This window comes from Pyrus communis, chromosome 14, assembly GCF_963583255.1.
Source record: "Pyrus communis chromosome 14, drPyrComm1.1, whole genome shotgun sequence".
Taxonomy (NCBI): Eukaryota; Viridiplantae; Streptophyta; class Magnoliopsida; order Rosales; family Rosaceae; genus Pyrus; species Pyrus communis.
The window spans coordinates 23,774,543-23,795,169 of NC_084816.1; the positions used below are offsets into that span (position 1 = coordinate 23,774,543).

Genomic DNA, 20,627 nt, shown 5'->3' on the forward strand with positions numbered 1-20,627 from the left:
CTGGTGAGGACAAGGGAGCAAATTGATGCGGTAACTTTTTGAGATTCCAATAGAAGTACGAATGACATTGTTATGTTGTTGCAAGAACAACAGCGAAACGATTCAGTATTTCTATGTACAAAACTACAAATTTATCATTTCATAACTTTTGTTCAACTATATTTTCTCTTGTCAATATCCATTCTATATGAATAAGATCGCCGGAACATGAACGAATGCGTCCATTATTGCGACATTTCCCCGAAGTCTGACGGTGGCTTTGGCTCCTGCAGGCTGCAAGTGAGGCAAGCACCATTTTTTTCATGTAAATGTACAAGCTCTCTTCATACTTTCTAGCCATCAGCATCGAGAAACTTCGTATAATCATGTGCCTATCGATTCATCTGAAAAAGCAAACAACTTGGACTCCTAGTCTTTTGTTTGTAGCCAACCAAGCTGTAGGAACAGAATGTATGTTACTAACTACATCAGCAGAGAAATATCACAAATTATACAAAGGAATGCCTAAAGTAAACATCTGAATCTCTGATCACGTACCTTCCACGCATACATGGCGAAAAAGGCTACAGTATCAGCAGACCAAACGACAGCAAAGGACTTAATAAAGAATGGGATTGTAACATTGAGTAACGGGACGAGGAGGAAGAGATAGTTTAGAGCTTCCTTCTCATTTTTCGAGCAGTCTCGTGCGCGCAGTGAAGGAATTGCTGCAAAATTAGAAGGTTAAATTCTTTGTTCAGTCAGTATATCCTTACCACATAGGAAACTTTGCAGGTAAATTTGTAGGGGGGATAACTTACTAAACATCCAAATGGACCACATTCCCATTAATCTCCATATGTCTGGTTCATTTGACGGAAGGATGAGATTGAAGGACAGAACTCCGCCTAGCAGCATGGAGGCATAGGCTTGAACCTCGAAAACAGTGTACAAAGTGCTCCCGGGCATGGCAGGGTTTTTGGAAGCTGTGGAAGCCCTTGGTGCAAAGGTTGCAGCAGTCTTCTGAACAACCTGTTTGTTACAAGAAATGGAAGTATAACGTTGTGAGAAATCGAACATACCAGTATTCTATCTGCAAAACAAAACGGAATGCAGGTAGGTAAACTATGTTAAAAAACAATAGCCGAAATCAGACCATTCTCCAATGTACATTACTTGTTAGCTTCGTCTACTAGCTCAGTTCTTTGTTCATGTTTCTGGTAATCAGGTCGAAGTGAAACGCTTTTTCGGGTAGAAATCAATGCCCATTTTTGGCTTAAATTTCATCCAATTCATTAGTGTAACAAGCAAAAAGCTTGTATTTGTAGTACTGCAGAAAGTTATGAGGTTCTTTTGAGGAGAGCTCTTTAATCCTTGCTTACAGCTCCTTCGTTCTAACCATGTCGAATTTGATGATTGTTCAGAGGACTGGAACTGGTTGTTAATCACAAGTTTACTCCACAACTCAATTCGATCACCCGAATTCAACTCAAATCGATTCATAATCCCACATTAGGCTCACTAAAGCACACACAAATTGCCTCTGATGCCAGAGTAGAATTATCAGAGTGACCGGCCGAAGGTCCACTTCCAACAATATTGATATTGTCCATAATTTGGTACTTACCACCTGCACAATCTGTCGTGGAGTTTTATCACAAAAGGTCTTGGTGTTAGTTGGAGTGAAGTTAGGATATTTAAACTCTTCTTTTCTCATTGGTACAGTCGACGTGGGACAGTTCAACAACCTCATTATAATGTGAGCATGGAAAGTTTTTCTCGATGCGGGATTCACACTCTCAACAACCCACTTGACATAATAATTCCGTTTTCACTACCCAATTTCACAATTCAGAAGAAAATTTACAAACAAAGTCTTGTATACAAACTGCATTTCAGGACACCCATTTGAACAAAAAGCTTAAAAATCCAACCTTTTTGAGGTCCTTGTCGAGTGGAGAAGCAGCAGCAGCAGCAGCAGCAGGGAAAGTGGAGGATTTTCCAGCTTCGCGTGGCTCGGCTTTTTCCACCTCTTGCTTTGGTTCCTCCAGTGCTGGCTGAGCATCCAGCTCGTTGACGTTGGCATAAAGTCTGAAGAAAATTTTGGCGGGAAGTGGAGAATTGCAGGGTGAAACGTTTCTCTGGTTCGAAACGGTGGAAGGATACCTTGAAACTTGGAGGTTGCAGAGAGACGTCGAAGTTAAGGTGTTCATGTTTGAACACTTTCTCTCTCCGCTGATAATATTTTTTTCTGAGAATTCAACAACAAAAAGGTGAGAGGAAAAACAGAGGGAGATGAAGAAATTTGAGGCAGGGAAGAAAGAGATGTTGGACAGCATTTAGGCCTCACTGCATGGAGAGTTCTGGCCCATACAATTGGGTGACATATATGGCACAGACACACCGTCAGTGCGACGTTCCTGGTTAATGACACAATGTCACATAGAGCGAAACTTACACTTAGAGTGGTGCTATACATACGTTTTACATTTCACACATCTCTCTTAATTTTTAATCGTCGGGTCAAATGAATTGAAGATGATTAAAGAATATAAATTAATAACAAGTGTGTAAATAGCACCACCTACACATATCATTGTATTATTAACATGAGACAAAATGATGACAGTGTACATGTGTCATCTAAGTCCTTCTCGCACCTGAAAGTGGAGAATAACTCATGTGCCTGATAGTGTATCAAGTGGACTATCTGAGTTGCTTACAAAGACCATTACATCGGGTGGTTTAACTACATAAGGTCGAGTGATACTTAAATACAAAGGGGCCTATTTCTTCGTGGGTAGGTCAATCAAACAGTTTATTTGGTCCAACTATTGAACAAAAGAATTTCTTAAAGGTACACCTTCTTATTCACTTGATTGTAATGCATATCATAACGGAAAATTGTAAACTTTTAAGTCACTGCTTGAAGATTATTTATGTGAAGAAAAAAAAAGAATTGTTATTAGTACTCCAAAAATCTCATTCTACACTCCACACAAATGTATTTTTCTTTCTAATTATAGAAAGTTTGGAGTACTAAATGAGATTTTAGGAATGCTAATAACAATTCCCAAAAAAATTGTCAAATTAATTGTTATGTCAATTACAAAATATTCTTCATTTTGCAGAGTAATTTTTCAATGTGCTCAAAACACGAAGCAAAACATTACATGTCATTATAATGAGTGTAATGTTTAGCACTTATTTCAAACTCACTGAAAAATCTCTACGTTTTGCTATAGGTACATCTCGTTCTTATTCATTGGTTGTGGGCCCAACGTAAGGCTATCTCCAACCAAAGAAGGGCCAAAGAGCTCCATTTAGCCCTATAGCCTTGGAAGAAATTATATTTTAATGAACAGTGTTAGGCCATATTTTATACCATCTCCAACCGAGGGGGCCAAAGGGCCATAGGCCAAACATAATTCATTATTTTAATTAAATTAATATGGTTAATTGAATTAAACTACCATATTAAAATAAGGTTTTTGGACATATTTTGAGTGACGTTTGTCGCCAAATGAATAAGCCTTCAGATTTCTTATTTTGGATAATCTCAAAAAAAAAATTTGGATAGGATTTCGAGTCACACGTGTCGCTAATATGAGTAACTCTCCAAATTTCTTATCTTTATGTAATCTCAATAAATTTTCGGATAGGATTTTGAGTGACACGTGTCGCTAAAACGAGTAAATCTCCAGATTTCTTATCTTTATGTAATCTTAATAATTTTTCGGATAGGATTTCGAATATCACGTGTTGAGAGGTAATTGGTTATGCAAATTTTAGATATGATTCTTATCCACGTGACACTTTTTATCTTTAGCTTTCAATGTTGTACGAAAACATTGAATATAGATTTCCCAAACATAAGTGTGTGTGTGTGTGTTTCAAAAGCATCTTCATAGTATAAAGTCATCCATCATCAATACTATAAAGAAGTGTGTGAAAACATGTTCTAAATAGTATATCACCATCCATCAGATACGCTACAAGAACATGGGTTTTACAAAAAATATGGTATTCCAAAATAAGCTCAGTATAACATGATAATCAATTTCTCATAAAACGTAATCATTAAATCATGCTTTTCATGTACGCATTTTTACTATTAAAACATGCATTTTAGAAGGGGTCCACTCATAGATACTTTGCCGCCGAAGAGCCACGCAAACTAACGAAGACGGAAGTGCCCCAAATAATTGCCCCTGAGCACATAAAGGGTGCAATTAATAAAACTCTATTATAACAATTGAATTTGGGAAAACGGACATCGGAAACAGATTCAGGATGTCGAATTACCCTAAGAAGGGTCCCGATTAAATTTCTGAAAAGTCAACAATAGTCAACATAGGAATGTTCCAAGAATATTCTAGGAATATTCCGTCTGATGGGCTGGAGGGTTTGGGCCGAAGGGCCCTAGGGTTTTTGAGCTTGGGTCCAAGCTTTACACTGCCCAAGGGCCTTAGTTCACTTAGGTTTTTGGGTTGGATTTAGAATTAGGCAATTAGGTTGGGTTTAGGTTTCTAGGTAAAAGGGTTGGGGGTTTCATGGGCCTTGGCCCCTCTTTTCACGGCCCAAAAGGCCTTGGCTCCTTGGGGCTTTGGGCTTGAAAGCCCGGCCTGAGTCCAACACATAGGTCGCCGGACCCAAAGTAAAAGGAAGGCCGGAACATGGCCGGGGACTTCCCTAGCTCCGACGGAGCTCAAAACATAACCATTTCACGTAAACCAAAATACCAAAATGAAGCCTGTGAAGCAAGGAAGAGATCTATACCAATTTCGAGGCGAGTGGTGGCCAAAGTCGGCCAAAAAATGCCTGCAAAGGCCGGGTTCTCGCCAGAAAATATGGGGGAAACTTCCTGATCTGTTTTCACATCCAAACCTTCACCAAAGTCACTTTTAATTGTCAATAAAGTGATCTAGCCTACGGGGGAGGAAGATATAAGGAGTTTCGAAGCTCACCTTCACCGGAGACGGTGATACATTGTCAGAAATAGATGCACAGTAACTGTGCCGTGCTATGTGAAGAAGAAGAGTTTTCCTTGCTTAGTTTAGGATTTATAATGATGGTTACTTGGGGGTGTGCTCGCCGGAGTGATAAGGTGATTTTCGTGGTGGGTGCGTGGGTGTGGTGCTCGGCTAGAAGGAGAGAGTGCAAAGAGAGAGCACGGGTAGAGAGGAGAGAGTTAGGGAAAAAAGAAAGAAGGAGATAATGAAGAGAGATTTGGGGTCGGGGGACACAAAAATCAGAGGGTGGGCCTTTTGGGCTCACCAATTAAGATCCAAAAAACAATTTTTTAAATAAAAACTCAAAATTATTTTTAAAATCGGGGGTGGGGTTTTACATAACCTAACGCCAGCATGATGCTAGGTAGCTCTTGCTCGCTGGCGTCATGCTGACGCTAGGTAACTGTTGGCATTCAAATGGGCTGAGCTGGAGGGCTGGTAAAATGTCAAGCTTTACATTCTGGCTCTAGAGGATTGGCAAAATGTCAAGCTTGACATTCTGACGCTAGAAGGCTGGCTGGAAATGGTCAGCCCGCTAGCCTGATTTGGGGGTTTAGGCCTAGTGGGGCCCACAAGTCCTTTAGCCTAACCCTCAGTTGAAGACGGTTTTCATGTCATTCTGAGTTATTTTTAGCTCTATGACCCTTTGACCAGGCCAATTGAAGATGAGCTAAGTGAGGCCAAAATAATACCCTAAAGAAAAACGAACGCGCGTACGACTCCCTTACATCGCCGCGAAGTCCACCAATCACACCAAAATAACAGAAAATTCTGTCCGACCTTGGTTAATATCGTAAAAATCCGAAAAAAAAAAAACAATATTCTAATTTTCCATTGGTCACAAATATCACTTAATTTACAGGCTGCAATATAATTAATGACTTTTTTTTTTTTTTTTTTTCTGAAAGCTCCTTGCTTGTTTGCCAATCTCAGAAATATAACTCCGACTTTCAGCTCCGACTGGTAGCTATCGGAGCTCCAGAGATTAACATTTCTGATTAATTATTACTTTGGAGTTTCGACGATTGTTTGAGTTGCCGCGAATTTTGGAGGAGTAACGTACCAATTTTCTGTTTTGTTTCGTTATCGTGCGCCTAACAGAGAAGAAAGCTACATCCAAGCTTCTTCATTTTCTGTTCAAGTTGGGAGCTTTCTCAGGAAATTTGAAGGTTTTGGGAAATGGGTTTTCGTGAATTTGATGTGAATCGAAAACCCATTGGTGGAATTTTGGAATTGAAGTGATTGGTTTGGTATTTGGGGCATGTAATGGGGAGATTTCTTGGCGGGTTTGTGTTGCCTCTGCTGCTGCTAGCAGGTAATCAAGTTCAAATGCAAATGCAAATGCCTTTGTTTTTTTTGTTTTTTTGCCAATGTTGGAAATTTAATTGCAACTCAAAAAGCTACCATCTTTTTTCTTACAGCTGCTATTATCAACTGGAGCGTCCTCTCTCTGGTCAATTTGATAGCGTTTCTTCTTATTCTATTTAATGCACCGAAACTAGGTAAGCTAACTGCTCTGTGTGAATTTTCCAGCTTGGTTTCAACATTTCGAATGAATTTAGGTAGACATGGTACCAAGTGAAAATGTTATTGTGAGATACTAGGAAACTATGTGCAAAATGTGCTTATGGATTACTAATTTCTTGTTAGTGAGTTGACATGTAAATGATGTAATTCCTCATATGCAACGGGTTTTCTTGATATGACTATGTTAGCTACATGAGACTAGCTAAAGTTTTGACTTTGCCCGAAAACAATGTGAATTGTGAAAGAGTGTTTCAGGTCACAATCACTTAGTTAAGTTCATACTGCACATTGACTGTTGCATGAGGTGCATTGACTCGCCAGTCCGTAAATTCAATCATGTGCCTCAGTTATTTCATGAACGTGATAGCACGATTCTGCAGTATTCTTTCTTTTGTTTTCGTTGTCACAGATGGTTATTGTGTGTTTATGTATAAGGAACGGAGAAACATATTATGCAGTTATGGATTCCATAATAATATCTTTAGTAGGAAGTTCGACTACGGTTTAAAATATAATTGTCATGATTCCTTTTTCAATGCATCTATGAGGGTCAGATTTGGTTGTCCTGAGTAGCTATGTCCACCCACATAGATGCCAAATTTATGCATAAATTCTGTGAACTTCTTTTAACAATAAAGGAACATGAATTTTTGGGTATCCGTTCAAGTTTTATTTAAGATCTCACTCAATGTCGAACCTTGGGTTGGGTTCATGCAAAATTTGCTGTTATCAATGCAATTTATGAGACAAAAGATAAATGTTTTCGTATTTTTATGCTGCTTCTGATTATCCTAAATGCTGGAATTACTTATATAATTAACTTTACTTCTTCTGACAGTGTTTCTTTTTGCAGGATTTCATTTTGGAAGGCGGCTTTTATTGTCATGGATCATTGTTATATTTTCTTTATTTGTTATTTTTTCTCAAGTGATATATCTTGTTATATGGGCTATCGAGGGAAATAAATGGAGCGGAGTGGATGCTTGGTGGGCAAATCTTATTGGATTCATGATGTATGAATTTGCTTTTGTTTCTACTTTAATCTCACATCACTTTATTTTATACACATACATTTATACAGTGTTTTGTGTGTGCTTTTGCAGATTGCAGTCATGGAAATCTCCTCTCGTGCTATACTTTTTACTCTTACAACTATCAGTAGTTGCTGTTGCTTTAGTTGATTTGTATGGAAACAGATTTGGTCTTGTTTCATCATGTGATTCATGTTGGGGTCGTTTCTCATCAACCATCGAACGACTAATTTGTAAGTAATTAATTGCCCGGATTTATTTTTTTTCTATTTGGTTTTTATGTCTGATTTGTCCTTTCAACCCATATAACATTAAATACATAAAGAAATCCAATTGTAATGTATAAAGCTTGGATACGGTTCTTGTTATGCATTTGATTTTCTTCTTGGGACGATGTTCTTGCAAATTTTTAAAGATGCTTTTAGCAGTTAATTTGTTCACCTTATTAATCTTATGTTAAAATGGCATATACATGCCCGTGTGTAATCATCAGTTATCAATTGGTTAAGTTGATCATATCAGAATTAATCATACAAAAGTAACAACTGATTTGGATTATTTCTTTGTTCCTTCTGGAAGGTTCTCATCTTAGAGTTGCTGCCTTGTTGCTGTTGCCTGCCATTCAGTTGGTTGTTGGAATTAGCCGTCCTTCATGGGTTTCTCTACCCTTTTTTATTGGGAGCTGCATTGGTCTTGTGGATTGGTCTTTGTCAAGTAATTTTCTAGGACTTTTCAGGTGATTTCCTTGTAATCCATCATTCGTCACTGGATGATATTGTTGCCTCTCTCTCTCTCTCTCTCTCTCTCTCTCAATCACACACACACACACACACACACTATCTGTCTATATGTCTATCTATGTACACATCTGCTTTAGTTAGTTTCGCTTCTGTTGCTCATGGTTGCATCTATGGGTTTGAAGGTGGTGGAAGCCTTTTCACTTGTATGCAGGTTTCAACATTGTCTTGCTTTATGTGTATCAGCTCCCTGTGGAGTTTCCGGATTTGTTACGATGGGTAGCTGAGTTCATTGGTCTGTTCAAAATAACTTTACATTCGGACTGGACTGAATTTTGTTCATGCTGCTCTCTTTTACTATTCTACATCATGGTATGGATATGTTTTATGTCTTCTACAAATTCAACACAGTTTATGTAGTAGGATACTTAAAAACCATTGATTTCAGCTTATCTACAGTTAGGTTCTGCAGGTTTGATAATGTAATAATTATTTCCTGGGTGATACTGTTACATTATTCAAGTTAATCTGACCATAAAATATTTAAAAATTTGTGTATGAAAGTGTAAACTATAGTTCAAAGTTGTGATATGGCTAAAGTGTGTGATATGTGCGCCAATCCCATATTACTTATCAAATGTGTATGTCGTCCATGGTACTTTATTGCATAAGTGCTTCAGTGCTTACTTTTTGTGGTTTCTCTTTTACATTTTCTCCCTTCTAATGCAGCTATCCTGTGTTAAATGTGATCTGGAGGAAATGGATTTTATTTTATCCATGAAAGAAAATAACTTGACGGAGCAACTTCTTCCCTCGAAGCATTCATTCTTTATTCGTGAATCTAGGTAATATTCTTGGATGCTGTAACATCTTGTCATCTGGTTCACAGTGTGCCGTCTCCTTTAATCATTCCCTTCAATGCATATAAGTTAACTATTTGATTTTGTTCTAAGTTCTAACATAGAGGGAGGAAGACCTTCTGTATTCCTACTCTAAGTCCATATCTTTGATCTTGCTGAAGCAGAGTTTTGAATAGAACATGATATGTAGCAGGATAAGTACATGCAAAACCATTTGTTGGATATAAGATCAGAACATGATAGGTTGGGCTCATTTAACATATAGAAAGTTTGGAATGAATCTGACTAAAGCTGCAACCCATATCAGAGGCCAGTGATTTTTAAAGAACATGGTAGATGAAATTAGAGTAATCCAAGTCAACAAATTCTTGGAGTTCAGTTTCTTAGAATCTTCCCCCAGTAAATAAATGAAAAAGAGCCTGTAGTTTTCTGGTAGCACATTAAACAATGTCAAGATCAAAAGACTTTGCAGGGTCGACCCTTCATCAAGCCTACAATTTTTTTTTTTTTTTTCATTTTTTTCTTGTGAAAGAGCTAAGATTGATATTGTCAGAAAGATTGTGATGATAACCCATCAGTCAACATCACATAGTTGACATGTCGCAGACGATGTTTATCCATGTTTATGCCAACCCCCCCCCCCCTGCCCCCCGCGCCGCGGCCGCCACCTTAAGCGCTAGATCCCTGTTTGGATTCTGTTTTAGTTGATCCTTGAGGCTATACCCGGCATAAAATACTTTGCGACTAATAAAAAAATATCTCCTTATTTGTTCTGATGATTTGTTTGCCTTCAATTATTGCATAACTAAAATTTTTTTTTTGCTGGATCTAGTGTAACTGGTTACTTCTCTCTGTTGGAACCTTTATAATTGTCAGTGTGTTTGCTTGCAGCTTAAGTAATTGTTTATTGTTTTCAGATCTGGTGTAAGGCATACCAATGTTTTATTGACTGGAGCGGTTTTCCGGACCTTTAGTATCAACTTCTTCACATATGGTTTCCCAGTATGTATTCCTATACTCTCTTCTTCTTGACTGAACAACATCATGATGTTTATTGAGGCTGAATTGACCCATGCATGCCATCTTTTTGAAGGTGAAGATGAGGCAGTTGTGAATTTAAGTGCTTGATTTTAATGTGTGGGGCATTGGGTATCTATTTAGTTCGAACCATCATCTAGGGATCTTACTTGCCATACCAAATTGTTCATTTAGGTTTTATGTTTTTCCAATCCAGTGAGAACAAGGTTCTCGTTACTTGCTATTTTTTGGTTTCCAAAAATAAACTCATTGTAACAATATGGATATGCTCTTTTTTTCTACTAAAGTTTTGGACTTGGAAACTTAAGATAAAGTATTTATTTTATTAAATTAAGATTAACTGGAAATTTAAAAGTTTAGGTAGATAAAGTGGCCAGGTAGGAAATTAAGCGGCTAAGACTGGACAGAAGTAGTACAAAAATATTAAAATACATTGACTTAATAGGAGATATTTCATAACCTCAGATGAGTAGGACAATGGAAAGTATGATGATGAACTGATGATGATACAAATACATTATTGTAGTCTTTTTCATGCACCATTTGGTATTTGGTAGTTTTGCAATAATTTCATCTCTCTTTTTTCTTATTCAAATGATTGAGTTCTTTAGCTTGAGTTGGTGAGTGACTTGTTTAGGGTTTGTATAATAAGGTTTGGCAGAGGCCATGTAAGGTAGAGTTTGGGAGGAAAACTGGGTTGTGACATTTTTTTTAACTTATGAGTTTCCGGTTTTTCATTTAATTGCATCTGGCTGAAATTGTTGTTCTAAGATCTATATTCTTTTCAGTCTTTATTAATTGGCTTTTATGGTGAATTTGACAGGTTTCCTTGTTTGCTCTTTCGTTTTGGAGTTTTCATTTTGCAAGTATATGTGCATTTTTGCTACTTGCATATGTTGGCTACATCATATATGCCTTCCCTTCCTTATTCCGTTTGCATCGACTGAACGGGCTGCTGCTTGTCTTCATTCTCTTGTGGGCTGCTAGCACATATATTTTCAATGTAGCATTTGCATTCTTGAATCGGAAAATCGGGAAGGTAGTACTCTCTTTCTGGTGATGTTTCATGTCTGAATTTAACAGAAAATGATTGGAAGTTAACTATTTTGATTACATGGTCAGAACATGGACATATGGGAGATGATTGGGTTGTGGCATTATCCCATACCTGGATTCTTTCTGCTTGCACAATTTTGTCTTGGAATACTGGTTGCCTTGGGTAATCTTGTGAACAACTCGGTTTTCCTTTGCTTGTCTGATGAGGATGGACAACCTTCAAATGACAACAGTACTGTAGAAGGTATTGAGATACAATATGAAACCAATTGATCGAATAACTAGTAGCTCTTGTTGTTTCTTCTATGTGGTAGTGGGGGGTTGCTAGATGGCTCTGCTTAGGTTAAGTTATATGTTTGTCTAGTCTTTTTCTCCACACTCACGCAGATTTTGTTCCATTGAATTTAACTTAAGTTACGCATATACTTAGGTCATTTCTAATTATATCCCGTTATATCCTTTATCATAGGCGAGGGAGAGACCAAAGTATTGCTAGTGGCCACAATTGCTTGGGGACTGCGCAAAAGTTCCCGAGCTATCATGCTGGCACTGATATTTCTAATTGCCATGAAACCTGGTTTCATCCATGCTGTATATGGTATGTATCAAATCAGTATCTAATTTACTTAGTTATTAGTTCATGAAATTTACTGTTAGCAACTTAGCATGATGCCTTTTGTTCAGTCTTATTTCTTTATCTAGTAATGATGAAATTAATGCTTAAATTACAACATACTACAGTTTTCTAATTAGTTTTATGTTTTGACTTGTGATTCAGTGATATTCTTTTTGATGTATCTTTTGAGCCACAACATTAACAGAAAAATGCGCCAGTCCTTGATTCTCCTATGTGAGGTTCACTTTGCACTATTGTATATCATTCAGATTAATCCGATCTCTGATACTTTGGAGAAAAAAGGCACTTTGAGTGCAGAAATCTTATCACAATTAGGTATGCAACTGTTTTCTCATATGAGACTTTTATTATGCTTTATGTCAGAAACTGCTGCCAAAAGAAAAATTAAATGTCTAGTGATATTATCTTTTCTGGAAATGATGCAGGTCTTCTTCAACATGAAAGCTCGTGGGACTTTTTGCAGATAGCTTTGCTTGCTTGCTTCTGTGCAATTCATAACCATGGTTTTGAAATGCTATTTTCGTTCTCAGCAATTGTGCAGCATACACCTAGCCGTCCATTTGGTTTCAGCATTTTGAAAGCTGGTCTGAATAAATCAGTTTTGCTGTCAGTGTATGCCTCCTCAGCCATTCAGTACAGCCATGATAATCCTTCTTATGGTATCATTTCATCCTTGATATATTTATTTATTATTTTCATGAATGTGGCCAAATCTGGTCTCTTGACAATTGCAGAATAAATTTGAAAGTTGGTCTGAACCATCTCATTTACTCTCAAGTGATAATCTAGTGAATGCTTCGTCAGAGTGATGTAGATGGTGTCAAATGAATTACCATAAGAAAGAAAATGTGAAATGAATGATTCATTCGTTTGAGTTGGATCTTAGATTGGATTGCAGTTGAAGTTGGGCTTTTAGAAATCAGTCCCTGATTTCTCTTATGTGTACTTAACCCATGCGATTGTGCACACAAAGAAAAAAACGGTTACTCAAATTGCAGGGTCCACTAGAAACAGAGTTATTTGATAACATACTTTGGGATGCTACAAATGCGTGTATGGTGAAGTATGTAATGAATATTTGATGAAATGGAACAGATCCAATAAAACTTCTCAAAACTATACATTGTTGGTTTCCTTCTCAAAAGTCTATGTTTTTGGTTTTATAAATCAACCTTGTATTTTAGGACCATCTAAAGCAGACATTTTTCTACTACTTCTAGTGTTCTCTTTAATTACTGTTGACATTGATATTTTCTGATTTGTTTTCTCTTTCCAGAGAGAAGAATTGCATTATTCCTCGGTGCAATTGGGCAGAAGTTTTTATCTGTGTACCGATCATGTGGAACCTACATTGCCTTTCTGACAATTCTCCTTACTGTATACTTGGTGAGACCCAACTATATATCATTTGGGTACATATTCCTTCTCCTTGTTTGGATCATTGGAAGACAACTTGTCGAGAGAACAAAAAAGCGCCTTTGGTTCCCATTGAAAGCATATGCAATTGTGGTGTTTATCTTTATCTATAGCTTGAGCAGTTTCCCGAGCATTGAGCTGTGGTTGTCCAAGTTCATAGACCTTTACTTTTATCTAGGTTATGACTCAGAAGCTTCATCTTTGCAAAATGTTTGGGAATCCCTAGCAGTCTTGATTGTGATGCAACTTTATAGCTATGAGAGAAGGCAGAGCAGGTATAACAGGTCAGATGATGCCCATGTGTTGGAATTTGGAGTGCTTGGGTTTGTAAAGCGGTTTGTCATTTGGCACAGCAACAAGATCCTGTTTATTGCATTATTCTATGCATCTTTATCTCCAATAAGCGCCTTTGGCTTCTTTTATCTACTTGGCCTCGTCATCTGTTCATCTTTACCTAAAGCTTCACATTTCCCATCTAAATCATTCTTGGTTTACACAGGATTTCTAGTAACAACTGAGTACCTTTTTCAGATGTGGGGTAGACAGGCTGCAATGTTTCCTGGACAAAAGCACTCTTATATTTCCCTTTTTTTGGGTTTCCGTGTATTTAAACCGGGATTTTGGGGTCTAGAATCTGGCTTGAGAGGAAAAGTTCTGGTGATTGCTGCATGCACTCTTCAATATAATGTTTTTCGCTGGTTGGAAAAGATGCCAAGTACTATCCTGAACAAAGGAAAGTGGGAAGAGCCTTGTCCATTGTTTGTCTCAGCAGAAGATGCCGATGCCAATATTAATGGCTCCATCCCAAGTGAGGATAACAAGCAATCAACAGATTCCAAAGCGATTTCAGTGAAACGAGAAGGGGCTAGGAGCCAATCATGGCCCTTTTTTATCCCTGGTTCATCGCAGTTGCCTAACCATGTGTCCCCTAAAACAGGAGATTCTGAGGGTAGTAGCAATAACAAATATTCATTTGGGTACATTTGGGGCAGCACCAAGGAGAGTCATAAATGGAACAAGAAGCGGATTCTTGCCTTGAGAAAGGAGAGATTTGACACACAGAAGCATATCGCAAAAATCTATTTGAAATTCTGGATGGAGAATATGTTTAACCTCTTTGGTCTTGAGATAAACATGATTGCATTGCTTCTTGCAAGCTTTGCTTTATTGAATGCCATTTCTATGGTATACATTGCGTTACTTGCTACATGTATTATTTTGAATCGGCATATTATACGTAAACTATGGCCCATATTAGTTTTCCTGTTTGCATCCATTCTCATCCTCGAGTACTTTGCCATCTGGAGGAGTCTCTGGTCTCTAAGTCAGCCTGATGAGACTAATGCACATTGCCATGATTGCTGGAAAAGCTCAACCATGTATTTCAGTTACTGCAAATACTGCTGGTTAGGTATTACTCTCGTAGCCATCTGAGGCATACACACACAGGCGCGCACACTACACACAAATATACACATGCATGACCACACAGAAACACTATTTTTATTTTCTTTTCTGAACACTATCCTTTCGAAGGGATACATGCTTTCTGAATTACTAAATTTATTTAGTTTCTTTGCTGAATTAGAGAGTGTTGCAGAAAATTGATATGGATTATTACTCCATTGGTGTTCAAGTTTCAAGACAATTTTTTTTTTTTGTCTGACCTTATATCTTGTTTCCTTTTCTATTTCAGTTGTTATGTAGATCAATTCATTCCCTTTAAATTATTAACAATATATACCACTTATGCTAGGACTTATTGTCGATGATCCGCGAATGCTTATCAGCTACTTTGCCGTCTTCATGCTTGCTTGTTTTAAACTTCGTGCTGATAATTTGTCCGGATTCTCGGTGTCATCAACTTACCGTCAAGTGATATCTCAACGTAATAATTTATTTGTGTGGAGAGACCTCTCTTTCGAAACCAAAAGCATGTGGACCTTCTTTGACTACCTGAGGCTTTACTGCTACTGCCATCTATTGGATCTTGTGCTAGCATTGGTGTTGATTACTGGAACTATTGAGTATGACATTTTGCACCTTGGTTATCTTGCTTTTGCGCTGGTTTTCTTTCGGGTGAGACTTGAAATACTAAAGAAGAGGAACAAGATATTTAAGTTCTTGCGCATATACAACTTTGCTCTTATCGTTCTTTCTCTTGCATACCAATCTCCTTTCGTGGGGGAGTTCTGTGCTGGAAAGTGTGAGACCGTAGATTACGTATTTGAGATGATTGGATTTTATAAGTATGATTATGGGTTTCGGATTACTGCAAGATCAGCTCTCGTTGAAATTATCATTTTTATGCTGGTATCACTTCAGTCCTATATGTTCTCCTCCCCAGAGTTTGATTATGTTTCTCGTTATCTTGAAGCTGAGCAAATTGGTGCGATTGTGCGTGAGCAAGAAAAGAAAGCTGCATGGAAAACTGCACAGTTAAAACATATTCGTGAATCTGAGGAGAAGAAACACCAGCGTAACCTGCAAGTGGAGAAAATGAAGTCAGAGATGCTCAACCTGCAAATCCAGCTCCACAGCATGAATTCAGTTACTAATTGCGGTGACTCTCCTGCTGTCAGTGAAGGCCTAAGAAGGAGGAGGAGTACTTCTCTTAACTCGAACAACGATCGGGGGACCTCTGACAAAGAAGGATTACAACTGAAAAAGGAACAGATACTTAGAGAGGATTCATTATATCCTTTTGAATTGCATGAATCTCCTGCACCAGTGAATGTGGAAACCCCAACAGTGATGGACTCTGCGAGAGATTCAATAGAATCTCTTAACTGTGAGATCACTGAAGTTGACGATGATGTTGCTGATGGCATATTTTTCACTTCTTCAGAAAAGAAGGACAAAGTTAAAGGGAAGGCAAGGGAAAGCCCACTAATATCTGCAGTTCATCTACTAGGTGATGGCGTTTCCCAGGTACAGTCGATTGGAAATCAGGCAGTTAACAACCTTGTAAGCTTTTTGAACATTGATCATGAGTTTGATGTCAGTGAGCACTCTTCTGTTGAGGATGGGGTATATGATGAAATGGAGAGCCAGAAAGTTAAGGTGTCCTTTAACCGTTCATCTTCCGTGCAGTCCGACATGAGTTCTGATGCAACAAGTCTGCAGTTAGGAAGGATCCTCCGTCACATATGGTCCCAAATGCGATCCAACAATGATATTGTGTGTTATTGTTGTTTTATCCTTGTCTTTTTATGGAACTTCAGTTTGCTTTCTATGGTGTATCTGGCAGCTTTATTCTTGTACGCACTATGTGTAAATTCTGGTCCAAGTTACATCTTCTGGGTTGTTATGCTGATTTACACAGAAGTCTATATTTTGCTTCAGTATCTGTACCAGATTATCATCCAGCACTGGGCTTTCAGTGTTGCTTCAGACTTGCTTCGCGAATGGGGATTTCCTGAACATAAAATCACATCTTCTTTTGTGGTCAGTTCATTACCTCTCTTTCTTGTCTACTTATTTACCCTCTTACAGAGCTCTATAACCGCAAAAGATGGTGAGTGGATGTCGTCTACAGACTTTGACTTCTATAGGAGGAATGCTTTCCATGGGAATGAGATTCCTGTCAGTTATAGCTGGAGTCAGAAAATAAAGAAGTTGCTGCAAATAATGGAAAATGCAATAAAATCAATAATCAGAAGCTTCTTTAGGTACTGGAATTCACTGACACAGGGAGCAGATTCCCCTCCTTACTTTATTCAGGTGTCTATGGATGTGCGCTCATGGCCAGAGGACGGGATTCAGCCAGAAAAGATTGAGTCTGGAGTAAATCAATTGCTTAAAATCATTCATGATGAAAGGTGCATGGAGAAAACCCCTAATCTATGCCCTTTCGCTAGCAGGGTGCATGTCCAAAGCATTGAAAGGAGTCAAGAAAATGCAAATGTAGCCTTGGTTGTTTTTGAGGTGGTATATGCCTCCCCCGTGACAGAGTGTGGCGATTCAATAGAATGGTACAAGTCACTTACTCCAGCAGCTGATGTGGCGAAGGAAATTCTTAAAGCACAAGATGCTGGGTTTGTTGAAGAAATAGGATTTCCATACCCTATACTCTCTGTTATTGGAGGAGGCAAGAGGGACATTGATCTGTATGCATATGTATTTGGTGCCGATCTGACTGTTTTCTTTTTAGTCGCCATGTTCTACCAATCCGTCATAAAAAATAAAAGTGAGTTTCTTGATGTGTATCAGCTTGAAGATCAGTTTCCGAAAGAGTTTGTATTCATCTTAATGGTTAGTTATTTTTTCATCATTTTCTGTCATGCTTGGTGAAAAATCAAGTACTTTAAGATCTATTGCAAAAAGCATGGAGTTACAAGTTTGAAGTTAAATAACTCACCTTTTGTTCTTGGTTTATACCAAAAGCTATGGTGGAGGAATTCATTGCACTGTTTCTTTTTCGGTCCACGAATTTGTATCATTTATTATGGTTAATAAGACTGAAATGTATAATGTTATCTAAATTGATAAAAGGTTTAAGTGATTTTTTGTGCAGATTATCTTTTTCTTGATCGTGCTTGACCGCATAATCTATCTCTGTTCATTTGCCACCGGAAAAGTGATTTTCTATCTTTTCAACCTCATCCTCTTCACATATTCAGTAACAGAGTATGCTTGGAACATGGAGCCTTCCCACCGACATGCTGGAGGATTAGCACTCCGTGCTATATTTCTTGCAAAAGCAGTTTCTTTAGCACTGCAGGCTATACAACTCCGACATGGAATTCCTCATAAAAGCACTTTGTACCGGCAGTTTTTGACTAGTGAGATTTCAAGAATTAATTATTTGGGATATCGACTATACCGCGCTCTGCCTTTCCTTTATGAACTGAGATGTGCACTTGACTGGTCATGCACAACCACATCTTTGACCATGTATGATTGGCTGAAAGTGAGTTTCTAAACCTATCTGGAGCATTCCATTATACTTAATCTTGCATAAAACTAAAAGATAAAACTTCAACTTTCAAAACTATGCACTGAATCATCACTGGAGTGCCATCAGTTATCATTACCGTGTTCGTTTATTGATATTGCTATCATTGTTGAAATATGAATAATTTATAGAGAAACCTAAAAGAGTGGGATCACATTGTGTGTTGAAATTAATGGGATGGTTAGATTCGTAAGAACCACCACAGCTAGTATATCTTATTCTCCCTGTAAATACCTTGGTCAAAACATTATTTGATTGCTTATATGTAAATATATGTATATTTTCAGAATACATGAACATTTGCATGTTGTTTCCGTAACTGACTGGCTTTCTATTTAGCTGGAGGACATACATGCAAGCTTGTACCTTGTCAAATGTGACGCAGTCTTGAATAGAGCAACGCACAAACAAGGAGATAAGCAAACGAAAATGACCAAATGCTGCAACGGGATATGTCTGTTTTTCATATTGATTTGTGTTATTTGGGCTCCAATGCTGGTAATTAATGTTCACCCACAGATACTGATTACCAATTTGTATCATGAGTTCATAAAGTAAATGGTTTTGCTCAGTCTTAGGCAATCTGGCACACACAAACAAGTAGACATACTAACCTGTGCTTTAATATTAAGTTTACTATTGGAGTAGAAGAAACAGTTGGTTATTTTCTGAATCATGCATCAAAAACTCCTTTGCTCCTTGCAGATGTACAGCAGTGGTAACCCGACGAACATTGAAAATCCCATCAAAGATGCCAGTGTTCAGGTTGACATAAAGACAGCGAGTGGAAGATTGACCCTGTATCAAACCACCCTTTGTGAAAAGTTCCAATGGGACAAACTTGATTCTGATGTTAATCTCGATCCTGAAGGTTATCTGGATACCTATAATAAGAAAGACGTCCAGTTGATATGTTGCGAATCTGATGCTAGTACTTTGTGGCTTATCCCCGATGTAGTTCAAACCAGATTCATTCGGTCCCTTGATTGGGACCCCAACATGGCTATATCTTTTACTTGGGTACTTTCCAGGGATAGACCCAAGGGCAAGGAAACTGTGAAATATGAAAGAAGTTTGGAGTCTCAGGATCTTCCAAAACAGTCAGATGTCCAAAAGGTTCTCAATGGCTCCATAAACAGCTTTAGGATATACAACATTTATCCAAGATACTTCCGTGTCACTGGTTCTGGTGATGTCAGACTGTTGGAATTAGAGGTACCCTTTCTCGCGCATGCATGTTTTACTAACTCGAGTACCGTATCTGCATGTCAGTTCTATCTGTTGCGTTTCTGCAGTAATTTGTATAGCAGTTATTTGTTAAAACTACTGAAATACGATTTACAGGATAATTTCATTAGCGCTGACCTTGTTCTGAATCGCGTAAATTATGAGTGGTGGTCCTTCCACGACATCAATTCATCAGATGTCAATGGGTGTGGAGGTTTGACAGGACCGATGGCCATCATCGTATCTGAGGAAACACCGCCACGTAAGTTTACCAAAAGCATCATGTGTCATTTCATATGCTCGTTTTCTCTTGGCTAAAATTGCTTTTTTTCTTCATTTTCGGGTGATATTCAGAGGGTATTCTCGGTGACACCCTGAGCAAGTTCAGCATTTGGGGTCTCTACATAACATTTGTTCTTGCTGTTGGCCGCTTTATCAGACTTCAATGCTCTGACTTGCGAATGAGAATCCCCTATGAGAACCTTCCTTCCTGTGATAGGTAAAGCCAATTTAATAAAAATTTAGAAGCATTTTTATTAGAAGCACGTTGAAATCATTAATAACCCAGAATCACTTAGAAGTGCTTTTAGCCATTCTAGAAGCACTTCCGAACAGGCCCTTGCTTGCTCGGTTGGTCTGACATGGGTTTTGTATGATATTTTCTTATGTACAGGTTGATAGCAATCTGTGAAGATATATATGCTGCAAGAGCAGAGGGTGAGCTTGGAGTTGAAGAGGTCTTATACTGGACGCTGGTGAAGATTTACAGGTCACCACACATGCTGCTCGAATACACGAAACCGGATTAGTTCTCCTCTATCTAGGTTTAAATTGCTGACATTAGGTTTCACTAACACCCGTTATAGAAGGAATGCAGAACAAATTCTTTTTCCGGCCATTGAAAACGCCGGCATTCGTGCTGCTTGTTCTTCATTTTTTAACATAGGTTTGCCTAATCACAGAGGGATTAGTTGTTACATGTACACAATGTATTATTTTGAAAAGGATTTTGATTTGTCATGTATGTATGGTTCAATACAAGTTCAAGAAAAAAAAGCCAGTGTGTGTTTAAAGAACAAGATTTTACAGTAAATTTACATCTCCTCGTTTACACGTATACATTGGAGTAAAAATTAAACTAATTCTAATG

General features: G+C 38.1%; 2 protein-coding genes across 2 annotated transcripts; one reads left to right on the forward strand and one right to left on the reverse strand.

The window, feature by feature from the left end:
- Positions 1-31: 31 nt before the first annotated feature.
- LOC137714152 (protein RESISTANCE TO PHYTOPHTHORA 1, chloroplastic-like) lies at positions 32-2,305 on the reverse strand. Its single transcript, XM_068453432.1, has 4 exons — positions 1,914-2,305; positions 801-1,011; positions 538-707; positions 32-435 (listed from the first exon to the last, which is right to left on the reverse strand). Exons 1-4 carry the CDS (start codon positions 2,190-2,192, stop codon positions 409-411), a joined length of 687 nt encoding a protein of 228 aa, XP_068309533.1. The 5' UTR covers positions 2,193-2,305; the 3' UTR covers positions 32-408.
- Positions 2,306-5,901: 3,596 nt separating this feature from the next.
- On the forward strand, positions 5,902-20,556 carry LOC137715287 (piezo-type mechanosensitive ion channel homolog). Its single transcript, XM_068454559.1, has 21 exons — positions 5,902-6,306; positions 6,413-6,493; positions 7,372-7,531; positions 7,622-7,782; positions 8,129-8,285; positions 8,472-8,658; positions 9,016-9,131; positions 10,064-10,148; positions 11,008-11,223; positions 11,307-11,484; positions 11,710-11,838; positions 12,019-12,192; positions 12,303-12,536; positions 13,154-14,704; positions 15,050-17,547; positions 17,810-18,205; positions 18,590-18,748; positions 18,956-19,465; positions 19,595-19,739; positions 19,832-19,976; positions 20,151-20,556. Exons 1-21 carry the CDS (start codon positions 6,258-6,260, stop codon positions 20,284-20,286), a joined length of 7,467 nt encoding a protein of 2,488 aa, XP_068310660.1. The 5' UTR covers positions 5,902-6,257; the 3' UTR covers positions 20,287-20,556.
- Positions 20,557-20,627: the final 71 nt, after the last annotated feature.

Excerpts from the sequence above, each read along its gene's own strand:
- LOC137714152 (XM_068453432.1), bottom strand. The coding sequence starts at position 2,192 with ATGAACACCTTAACTTCGACGTCTCTCTGCAACCTCCAAGTTTCAAGG. Across the intron at positions 708-800 it reads GTGGTCCATTTGGATGTTTA|CAATTCCTTCACTGCGCGCA; the intron begins GTAAGTTATCCC and ends CTAATTTTGCAG. Across the intron at positions 436-537 it reads TCGCCATGTATGCGTGGAAG|CTTGGTTGGCTACAAACAAA; the intron begins GTACGTGATCAG and ends CTGTTCCTACAG.
- LOC137715287 (XM_068454559.1), top strand. The coding sequence starts at position 6,258 with ATGGGGAGATTTCTTGGCGGGTTTGTGTTGCCTCTGCTGCTGCTAGCA. Across the intron at positions 6,307-6,412 it reads GCCTCTGCTGCTGCTAGCAG|CTGCTATTATCAACTGGAGC; the intron begins GTAATCAAGTTC and ends TTTTTCTTACAG. Across the intron at positions 19,977-20,150 it reads AACCTTCCTTCCTGTGATAG|GTTGATAGCAATCTGTGAAG; the intron begins GTAAAGCCAATT and ends TCTTATGTACAG.